The 12,092-nt window shown below is 43.4% G+C and overlaps 1 protein-coding gene across 1 annotated transcript in view; it reads left to right on the top strand.

Moving 5' to 3' along the window:
• The window catches only part of gmeb1 (glucocorticoid modulatory element binding protein 1), a 57,743-nt gene that overhangs the window by 14,645 nt on the left and 31,006 nt on the right, over positions 1–12,092 (top strand). The window contains exon 2 of the mRNA XM_038798446.1: positions 598–686. Coding sequence (XP_038654374.1) covers positions 598–686 — 89 coding nt within the window. The remainder of the gene's footprint in view (positions 1–597; positions 687–12,092) is intronic.

Here is a 12,092-nt window from a genome sequence, read left to right as displayed (position 1 = left end):
TGTATATTCTTTTGACTAGACTGCTTTCCGTTTATCTTTGTGAAGTTGTTGGGCGGCACGGTGGTACAGTGGTTAGCACTGCTGCCTCACAACATTGAGGACCCGGATTCGATCCCGGTTTAGGATTACTGTCCGTATGGAGTTCACACATTCATAGAATCAGAACTTGCAGCGCATAAGGAGGCCATTCGGCCCATCGAGTCTACACCAGCTCTTGGAAAGAGGTCCCTACATAAGCCCACACCTCCACTTATCCCTGTAACTCAGTAACGCCACCAAACCTTTTTGGACACTAAGTGCAATTTAGCATGGCCAATCCACCTAACCTGCATGTCTTTGGACAGTGGGAGGAAACTGGAGCACCCAGAGGAACCCCACGCAGACGTGGGGAGAACGATCAGACAGTGACCCAAGCCAGGAATCGAACTTGGTGCTGTGAAGCAACAGTGCTAACCATTGTGCTACCGTGCCGCCCTTATCCGTGTCTGTGCGGGTCTCACCCCCACAGCCCAAAAGATCTGTGGGGTAGGTGAATCTTTGTGTAGTTGTTGATTCCTTTACTTTGGACTGATCCCCCGCTTGAAATTATTCCAATAGCATGTGTGAAGAAGGAGCAGAATCGAATTGCAATGCTTCAGTTGTGACCGTGGAGACTCACACTTTACAGAAGCTAGCAGACGGGGAAGGTAAGAGTTCAGACTATATACACTCGTAACATAAAACGTTGGTTATTGCCATTTGAGTTTTGTTTATCTTATGGTTTGAACATCCAATTGAACATTGCTAAATATTATGAGGGAACAAAACTTCTTGACTTCAGGGTTAAGGGGTTACAAGGGTAATGTCTGTTGAATGTTTGATGTTAGTTTGATTTGAGCAGTATTTTAAAACAACATCGTAAACATGTACTGTACAGGTGCAGGAAGTTTAACATGTAGACTGCGCATTAAAGAGGAGGGAAGCTTTGGAAATTGTAGAATTTATAGTTCTGTCGGAAGCTGTTAACTCTCTTTGTGCTGATGCTAGCTTTTGATCTGCTCTAATTACATAGAGTTGTACAGCACAGAAACTGGATATTTGATCCTACTTGTCTGCTAGTGTTTTTGTTGCACACAAGCCACCTTCCACTGTACTTAATTTAACCCCATCAGTTTGTCCTTCCATTCCTTTCTTGTGTGTTAATCTAGCTTGTTCTTAAATGCATCTATTAAATCCAGTTCCTGGGTAGCAAGTTCCACATTCTAAACTCTCTGATAAAGAGATTTCTCTTGAATTCCTTGTTGGAGTTATTTGTGACTTCATGACGGCTCCTAAGTTTGCATTTCCTCACCAGTGGGAACACCAGTTGAGCTTCTCATTCATTTCAAACATAGCTATTGCACAGAATTATTTTTTTCTCTGTCATCCTCATCAAATCCTTTCATAACTTTAGACCTCAATTAAGTTGTCCACTTTAGACCTCTGTTGGGTTGTTAATTGTATATTGTGTTTACTTGTATGTAAGTGATGGTCATTTAACTGGGAATTCACTTGTGCATCTATAAATAGCAACAGTTTGAAACCATGGTGGGGAGGTAGGAGGCGTATGTATGAAATAGGTATCTCTAAGCAAAAGCTTATCAAAAGTGTATAAAGTTTGGTTTCAGTTCTATTCTTCATTTGCAGGCTTTCTGGATTCGAACATTGGTAACCCCTCAGCTTTCTCTTTTCAATCAAAAAGAATCCCAGCCTGTTCATTGTTCCCTGATAGGTATAAATTCTCTCAATTCTAGTATCATTCTGATCAATCTTTTGGTACTTGCTCCAGTGTGGCTACATTATTTTTGTCAGTGTGGCTACATTATTTTTGTAATATGAAGACCTGGGCTATGCCCAAGTTGTCTAACCAATGTTTTTCACCGGTTTTACACAATCCCTGCACTTTTCGTTCTTCCACAATCTCTCCACTTTTAGGTTCTATTCTTCTGGAAATTAATCTTTTACAATTCTTCCCTTATTTTTATTGTTTTTATAGTCATGTTTAACGATTTGTGAATTCTGTACCCTCAGATCCCTTTGCTTTTTTTCACACAAGGTGTATTTGGTCTCTTGATACTTCCTACGAAATGTACCTCCTCGCATTTACCTCATTGAAGTTTGATTGCCAATTGCATGCCCATTCTGCAAGTTTAATAGTGCTATCTTGCATTATTTCTCACTATTAATAATACCTCTAATTAAACCCCCTTCTGTTCATTCCACTATCCACTATCCTGATCCACTAATCCCCTTTCTGTTCATTCCTACTGCATAAGACTTATTGGGAGCACAGTCCCAGAATGCCAACCCTTTGCTGTTGTACAAAATTCTTAATCCAATTAACGGTCTAACAGAAAAAAAACTGTCTGTATAACGATATCAAAATTGCAGCAAACACTTCAGTGCAACCAAATGTGCTCATCAAGGTGACTTTTAGAATGTCTCTGCGGCAATGAGTTTTACAATTTCCTGCATAATTCGCTAAAATAGTGCAGACTTTTTAGTGCGGACAATGTATCGTTACTATGACTTTTTTGGGAACTTCAGCTCCATGTGAGCAGATGTTTAAGCTGCTAAAAAAAGAAACTTTTCATACATCTTTCCCATTACCAAATCAGTGTCCTGGCATCACTGAATAAATTGGTGTTGGGAGGGGGACACTTAAAGACATGTTTCTGACTTGAACATTTATTTTTAAAACCGCTAATATCTTTTATTAGGGTACTCACAGTAAGATGCCATTTGCCAAATTACATGTTTCCTATGATTTCATTGCTTTAAGTGAATTGTACACTGTGCACAACCAGTGGTGAAATATCCTCGTCCTTTTTCTCCTAGTTTCAGAGATAATCCTTACGTTGGTGTCTGAAGACTAGCATGGGACATTGAAGACACTAGAAAACTGCAGCTTTTTTCACTGCAAACCAATGGATTGGATGAGGTTGAGCTGCATTTTCTCAGACCTCACCATTTACTGCGTGGGTTTCCTCTGGGTGCTTTGGTTTCCTCCCACAGTCTGAAGAAGTGCAGGTTAGGTGGATTGGCCATGATAAATTGCCCTTAGTGACCAAAAAAAAAAGGTTAGGAAGTGAGGGCTTAAGTGGGTTGGTGCGGACTCAATGGGCCGAATGGTCTCCTTCTGCACTGTATGTTCTATGTTCTATTTGCAATGTTGGAGGAAAGGAGTTAGCCTGTCCCATCCAGCCCTTCTAAAAGATTATAACCAAACCATCACACCACATTGCATCTCTCAGTGAAGCTAGACTTCAGTTGACCATTCAGTACGTAACTACTCTGTTTGGGTGAGGTTAGCTAATCTTCAGATTGTGATGTTTTGTTATTCTCAAAGCCTCTTGGGCTCATTAAAGAGAAACAAAATCCTGCATGTTTCTGCAGTTGCTGCACAATGACCCATGCTGGAAAGTGTGCCCTTTGTGGACAGGGTCCAGCTTGGCTCTGATCCAAATTATAGCCTGCCAACACTCCTGAAGGATGTGTCATGGGTGAGATAATGGAGGGCAAGTGGTGTCTGTGAAACTGTACCGTAGCATGAATAAGTGCCTTCAGGAGTCAAGAGGTTCTGTCAGGAATATCAGTAATGGTACTTTGCACGCTGTGGCTTGCGTTCCTTAATTTCCCACATAGTGGAGGCACCAGGTACTCTGTGTTCAAGATTTAAATTCAGGAATGCCCAAGCTTCATCGCTTTTTTGGCTGATTAGTGAATTCATTGGAACCTTGTTCAGTTGCCAGAGAATCAGTGCGATTGCAGGAAAGGTCGAGGTGCCACTGATATTGAAGTTAGACGGCTCCAGGAGAAATGCCAAGACCTGAACATAGAAGTCTCTACACCATGTTTATTGACCTGACCATGGCTCTGTCAGCACTAACCCTCTGCCATGCTTCCCAATGCTTTCCATGCTAGTGATCCTGGCATTGAAATTAGATATCTCTTGGATGGGAAGCTGCTCAGTCTGAGAAAAAGTCAGGTAAAGATCAAAGTCTTCACAGCCATACTTTACGATTTCCTGTTTGCTGCCAACTGTACTAGCTATCAGAGTTGGATGTGCAGTGGAGCATTGACTTGTTCTCCAAGGCATGTGACAACTTGGCCTTTCAATCAACATAGAAAACTGAAGTAATGTACCAGCCTGCTTCAGGAAAGCCCTATCTCGAGCCCAAGATTTCACACCATGACCTGTCAGAAGTGGATAAGTTCACACTTCGGAAGCCCGCTCTCGAGCTGTCTATATTGCATACTAGACATGTGGAAGAATAGCCAAAGCAAGTGTAGCCTTCGGAACACTTTGAATACCAGTCTGGGAGCATAGAGGATTAAGTTTCCCTACAAACCAAAAGTCTGTAAAGCAATAGTACTGCCCACTCTACATATCCGAGATTTGGACTGTGTACTGGCATTGTGCCAAGAAGATCAACCACTTAAATTTGAGCTGCCTTCAGAAGCTTCTTAAGGTCAGATGGCAGGACAAAATACTAATCATTGAAGGTACTTGCCCGAGCTGGCATGCCAAGCAATCACATCATATTGAGACTGTCACAACTGAGTTGGCCTGTTCATATAACCAGAATGCCTGACAATTGCTTACCAAGGAAATTTTCTCGGAAGAGCTGGATCCTGGGCTGCACTCACATGGCGATCAAAGGGAATGCTACAAGGATACTATGAAGGCTTCACTTGGGAGTTTTGATCTCAACTTAAGTCCTAGGAGATGATTGCCTAGGAACAATGCACAGGGCCCAATCAAATAAGAAAATTGTGTGGCCTCCTTTGAAAGCAAGCGCTGCTCAACGGCAATGAGAAAACGCAAGCAGAGAAATCTCAAGCCAACACTCAACCAAAACTCAATCGTCTGCGGTATTCTGTCCTATTTTCAGCACCGATTTGCGGATACAGATCGGGTTTAGCAGTCATCCACTTACACACTGGAACCCTACCAAACATCGCAGATGATGAACATATTCAGCTTCACCTCGAAGAATGAACAAGAAGTAGATTTACTTGGATCTTGTTGGTGCATTGAAAGTTGAAGTGCATCATTCAATTCTTCTGTGTATATCTGAAGTAGCTGCAACTGACAGATCTGGGTGTTCTGATTTGGAATGTATTCACCAATGAGGCAACAGTACGAAAAGCAGCACTTTCCAAATCTCCAGATTCCCAACATATCAAACAGGACAAGCCAACACACTAAGTATAAATCTAAATTTCCTGACATCCATGCCCAGTTTTTAAAAAACATAGGAAATAGGAGCAGGTGTAGACTACGTGACCCCTAAAGCCTGCTTCACCATTCAAAAATATTGTTGAATTACCTCGATCCCTGTATACTGCCCTGGGCTGCGTATTGCTCACCGACTGCAGCTTGGACATCCCTTCATTGGCTTGATCTGTGTTAGTTGATCTCCGAGTAATCCCTCAGACTTTTTTTTATTTTCACAGAACCCTCTGAGTTAGTTTTCTGGGCAACTGCGAGTGGCTCTTGAGAAAGAATTTCCAACAGCATGGAATGGGGAAGGAGCACATTTGAGTCAATAGAAGAACATCAAACAGCTGAACCTTCACTTGCAATCCTAATCAGATGAAAGCATGAATTGCTCACTGATATTTATCCCAACTTGTCGTGATGCAGTTTATCTCTCAAGCAGATGTGACTCAAAAGGTTTTGGCTTCAGCTCTCACTCCAGCGACTTGAGCATGAGATCCAGGATGACTCTCCATTGCGGTCCTGAGGGAGTGCTGCCTATAAGTCTTGATGATGAAACATTTAACCAACTTCATACAGATTACATGTCTGCAGGATTTTGCTGTGCACAATTGGTTGTCACAGTTCCTGCATTACAACTACCCTTCAAAGGATCATGCCTTGGGGCGTGTTGAGGTGGTGAATACTTTATAAATGCTGTTGATTGATCTGAAAAGATTCCAGATCACTTCCACTGGTCTCTACCCTTGATGCTACAGGCAAATCTTCTAACTGCACTGGTATAGGTAGGCAGGCAGAGTGAGGCTGGCTGGCAAGCATGAGAGACAAGCTGGCAGTGAGACCAGGTGTCAGCATGTGGCTGGCAGGCAGGTTGTCGGCTTGGGGTCTAAAGTGAGGCCAGCAGGCAGTGTCATATAATAGACATACTCAGCTGAAACTGTGAGATTGCTGACAAAGTGTAGAATAATAACCAGTATTTCTATTGGCATTCACCTCTCTCATACAGCTAGGCACAGGAGTACCTCCTAGTCACTTGCCACGAGAAGACTAACAACATTTGGAAAAGGAAAAAGACAAGGGGGAGGAGAGTGAATAGGAAGAACAGGGAGGCTGAGAAGGTAATAAAGGAGAGAGAAGAGAGTTTAAAGTGTTTTGTTTTATTTAAAGTTATTGAGGATACATTCCCTTGAACACTTTACTGACAAAGTGTATTTACACCATTTAATGTGCATATCCCATTTCCCGGTGGCCTGGTTAATAAAATGTACTGCCCAATGTAGAACTAAGTCACACAGCAGGCACTGGGTTTGATTCTCCAATCCACTGATTTCAGCCTGAGTATTCCATTGGGCCTCTGCTTCATAATTCAGCGAGACAAAACCCGACATGGATTCAGCTGCTGTCCAGTAGCTCCAACCAGAAAGGATGGGAAGGCAGTGGCGTAGTGGTATTATCGCTGGACTAGTAATCGAGAGACACAGAGTCATGCTCTGGGGACCTGGGTTCGAATCCCACCATGGCAGATGGTAAAATTTGTCGGTTGTTCTAAAAACTCATCTGGTTCACTAATATGCTTTCGGGAAGCAAATCAGTCATCCTTAGCTGATCTGTCCAGGTAACCTCAGCAATGTCGTTGACTCTTAAAAGCCCTCTGGGAGCAATAAATGCGGCCCAGCCAGCAACACACATCCCATGAATAAATAAAAAGAATATGCTGAATATGTAATGCCAACCTGCCAACACTCCCTCCCAAGACTGGCAAGATATATCAGACAACATGTGTTACCTGTTGCATAGTAACCTGAACCTGCCAACACTCCCTCCCAAGACTGGCAAGATATATCAAACAACATGTGTTACCTGTTGCATAGTAACCTGGAAAGTTATCACAGATGTGTGCATCAAATTGCAGTGTAGTATAGTGGTACTGTACCAGGAACAGTGGTCGAAACGTTTTGAATGATCCTGATGAACAAATGAAAATTGGACCAGGAAAGTGGATTTTTAAAATCACTTGATGCAACTTTTTAAATTCATTTACAGGATGTGGGCGTTGCTGCTTCGGTCAGCATTTATTACCCATTCCTAGTTGCCTTCAGAAGGTGATGGTGAGTTTTTCTTGAACAGCTACAGTTCCTGAGGTGCTTTTAGGGAGTTCCAAGATTTTGACCCAGTGACAGTGAAGGAACAGTGATATATTTCTAAGTTGGGATGGTGAGTGATTGGAGGGGAACCTCCAGGTTGTTGGGTTCCCAGATATCTTGCTGCTCTTGTTCTTCTAGATGGTAGTGGTCATGTGTTTGGAAGGTGCTGCCTGAGGAACCCTGGTGAGTTCTTGCAGTCCATCTTGTAGAAGGTACATACGGCTCCCACTGTTGGCGGTGGCGGAGAGATTGAATATTTGTGGAAGGAGGAGCAATCAAGCAAGCTGCTTTCTCCTGGATGGTGTTGAGTTTTTTTTTTAAATTAAAAATTTTTTTTTTTTTTAAATTGAGTACCCAATTATTTTTTCCAATTTAAGGGGCAATTTAGCATGTCCAATCCACGTAACCTGCATATCTTTGGGTTGTGGGGGTGGAACCCACGCAGACACTGGGAGAATGTGCAACGGTGTTGAGCTTCTTGAGTGTTGTTGGAGCTGCACTAATCCAGATGACAGAGAATATTCCATTGCACTCCTGACTTGTGCCTTGTAGATGGTAGCCACAGTATTAATATGGCTAGTCTAGTTCAGTTTCTGATCAATGGTAACCCCCAGGATGCTGATTGTGGAGGATTCAATTATGGTAATTCCATTGAATGCCATGGGCGATGGTTAGATCCTCTCTTTTATAGGAGATGATCATTGCCTGACACATGTGTGGCACAAATGTAACTTGCCACTTGTCAGCCCAAGCCAGGATATTGTCCAGGTCTTACTGCATTTGGACCTGGTGCTGAACATTGTGTAGCCATCTGCAAACATATCCTCTTTTGATGGCAGGAAGGTCTTTGATAAAGCAGTTGAAAATGGTTGGGCCTAGGACACTGCCCTGAGGAACTCTTGCAATGATATCCTGGAGCTGAGATGATTGACCTCCAACCCCACAGCCAACTTCCTTTGTGCCAGGTATGACCCCAACCAGCAGAGGGTTTTCCCCCTGATTCCCATTGACTCCAGTTTAGCTAGGGCTCCTTGATGCCATACTGTCAAACGCTGCCTTAATGTTAAGAGCAGTCACTCTCACCTCGCCTCTAGAATTCAGTTCTTTTGTCCATGTTTGAACTAAGGCTGTAATGAGATCAGGAGGTGAGTGACCCTGGCGGAACCCAAACTGAGCATCCGTGAGCAGGTTATTGATGTGTTAGTGCTGCTTGATAGGACTGTTGATGACTCCTTCCTTCACTTTGGTGTTGATGGAGCATAGACTGATAGGGCAGTAATTGGCTGGGTTGGATTGGTCCTGATTTTTGTGTACAGGACACACGGGCAATTTTCCACAATGTTGGGTAGATGCCAGTGTTGTAGCTGTACTGGAACAGTTGGCTAGGATGCGGCAAGTTCTGGAGCACAAGTCTTCAGTACCCGGAATGCTGTCAGGGCCGATAGCCTTTGCAGTACCCAGTGCCTTCAGCTGTTTTTTGATGTTCTATGGAGTGAATCGTATTGGCTGAAGACTGGCATCTGTGATGCTGAGCATCTCCGGAGGAGACCGAAATGGATCATCCACTTGGCACTTCTGGCTGAAGATTGTTGCAAACGCTTCAGCCTTGTCTTTTGCACAGATGTGCTGGGCTCCGCCATCATTGAGGATGGAGATATTTGTGGAGCCTCAAGTGAGTTTACGGTAGCACAGTGGTTCGCCCTGTTGCTTCACAGCGCCAGGGACCAGAGTTCTATTCCCAGCTTGGGCCACTGTCTGCAGAGTCTGCACGTTCTCCCTGTGTCTGCATGGGTTTCCTCCATGTGCTCCAGTTTCCTCCCACAAGTCCTGAAAGATGTGCTTGTTGGGTGAATTGGACATTCAGAAATCTCCCTCAGTGTACCTGAACAGGCGCCATAGTGTGGCGACTAGGGGATTTTCACAGTAACTTCATTGCAATGTTAATGTGAGCCTACTTGTGACACTAATAAAGATTATTAGCTATTTATGCTGTTGGGCACACAAGTGGTCCTGTGTTGTAGCTTCACCAGATTGACACCTTATTTTTAGGTATGCCTGGTGATGCTCATAGCATGCACTCCTGCACTCTTTATTGAACCAGGGTTGATTCCCTGGCTTCGTAATGGTGGAGTATGGGATGTGCCGGGTTGCACATTATGGTGGAGTACAATTCTGCTGCTGCTCATGGATGCCCAGTCTTGAGTTGCTAGGTCTGTTCGAAGTCGCCTTCAGTGCTTCCTCCAAGTGGTGTTCGATATGGAGGAGTACTGATTCATCAACTGACGGTTGACAGCTCATGGTAATCAGCAGGAGGTTTCCTTGCCCATGTTTGACCTGATACCATGAGACTTCATGGGGTTCAGAGTCAAAGTTGAGGACTCCCAGGGCCACTCTTTCCCGACTGTATACCACTGTGCCTCCGCCATCTTTGCTTGGTCTATCTTGCCGATGAGACATGACGTCCCCAGGAATGGCGATGTTGGTGTCTGGAACTTCAAGTTTTGATCCTGTGAATATGACTGTCAGCTGTTGGTTGACTAGTCTGTGAGACACCCCTCCCAACTTTGGCACAAGCCTCCAGATGTTAGAACAGAGAACTTTGCAGGGTTGACAGGGCTGGGTTTGCCATTGTAGTTTCGGTGCCTGGTTTGATGCTGGGTGGTCCGTTCTGTTTCATTCCTTTTTTGTGTTTTTGTAGTGGTTGAATACAACTGAGTGGCTTGCTGGAGGGCATTTAAGAGTCAACCACATTGCTGTGGCTCTGGAGTCACATGTAGGCCAATCCAGGTAAGGATGGCAGATTTTCTTCCCTAAAGGACATTTGTGAACCAGATTGGCTTTTATGACAATCGACAACAGTTTCATGGTCATCATTAGACTTTTAATTCCAGATATTTTATTGAGTTTAAGTTCCACCACCTGCTGAGATGGGATTTGAACCGAGGTCCCCAGACCATTACCCTGGATGGTGCCAATAGCACTACGCCACCGCCTACGATAAGAATCTAATGTAAAGGTGTTTGTTAATAACCAAATCCCCTTTGGATAGGAAAGGCTTTAAACTTCTGATGTTTTGTTCCTTTAATCTTGTAGGTATGATTACTATGTGCACTTCCTGCAGTGGTTAAAGTCATTGTATGGATCTTGTAGATAAATTTCATATCAAAATAGGTGCAACCCTTTAGACGAAGGCTTGTTGCAAAGTCCTGAGGGTTTTTTTTACTTGTGCTTTAATGCAAGGGAGCAGCTGAAATGGTGACCTGGGCACAGGATGCCCGACCCTCTGCAAATGGATAATGGGGAGTAGGAGGGCATTGAACATTTTATTCTTTTTTGGCATAGTACAAAATGTTTATAAATATGATTGAGACTTCTCTTCCATTAATTTTGTCTACTGCTTCCTTGAAAGCGCTGCCCATGGGTGGGGTTCAAGGACCTCAGTTCCTGGATATTGTAACGGCTGTTCTTCATGCATAATAGACAGTAAGCATTGACCAGGTTTCTTCATCACCTGTCTTAATTATCTTCTTTGTAACTCACTGTCAGATTTTGTCTGCTAATGCACCTGCAAAACACCGTGGAACTTTTTTTTTTAACTTCTGTTTGACACACTTGTGATCCTGGACCAAACCCTGCCCCCCTGCCAAGTTTTTGATGATAACTGATTAAGGACCAATATAATTTTTTTTTTGAAGTAGACAGTTTGAGATTCAAGACATTTGCTAAGAGAATAAAGTCACAAGATTTCAAGGTTTCTGAACAAACAAAATTAACTTTACGATACAAAGTTAGAACAGTAAAACATTTTACAATGTCTGCTTGCACTTTATGTTAATCCTGGATGTTAGCGTATTTGTGAATTAACAGGCAAACTGGTCTAACACCCACAGCACATATTAAGTAGCTAGTGCGACCAAGACTGATCCCATAGTTTTCTCATCAACCCATCCAGATGCCAGAAAACACTGAGAGTCAATCAATCTCATTGAAACTTCCTCTCTCATGAAGGATTCAGTCGTCATTTTCGAAGATCCAGCCTTGGAATTCTTTCAAATGTTGCTCCAACTTGAAATGCCGAAACAAATGGCCCACTTCGCAGGGTTTCAAGCTCATCTCCCAAGCTGTTTTCCTGGTTACCCAACTCTGCACCCAGCACCAGCTCACAAGCACAAGTTCATTTTTTGCGACGCAGTGAGCCGAACACTACTCCTCCAAAGGATTACTTTTGCAGCACAAAATCACTAATCGTTCTCCAATCTCCAGGGCTTCTCCGAAACCTTCAAACGCCAGCCAACTGCAACATACTGCCCCTGCTCATCAATAAGATAGGTTTGGATCTAGTACAGCACTTATTTATTTATCGTTTGATTTGATTGGGTGGATTTGGGGAGCAGGGGAACTGTTGTACGATGGACTGCATCACTGTTGAGGCTTCATTTGACATTTAGAAGTGGAATTACCAGCAGGGAGTGAACAATAATAATCAGAAGGGAGTCAGTGGAATGTGAGCAGGGAGCATGCTGAATTGTTTTTCCCTTCTGGGATGAAGTACTGAGGCCTATTAAATCCTTACCGCCAACCTCTCAGATCAGCCAAGGTGACACAGATTGTTGTGCCCTTTATGATCTGTATAGTTCAGTACCATACTGGGTGAATTTACTGATCAAACCTTTCAGGGATAGCTAATGCTATTTCTGACATGGACC

The sequence above is a fragment of the Scyliorhinus canicula genome, chromosome 1, assembly GCF_902713615.1.
Source record: "Scyliorhinus canicula chromosome 1, sScyCan1.1, whole genome shotgun sequence".
Taxonomy (NCBI): Eukaryota; Metazoa; Chordata; class Chondrichthyes; order Carcharhiniformes; family Scyliorhinidae; genus Scyliorhinus; species Scyliorhinus canicula.
This window is presented reverse-complemented; position numbering and strand designations above follow the sequence as displayed.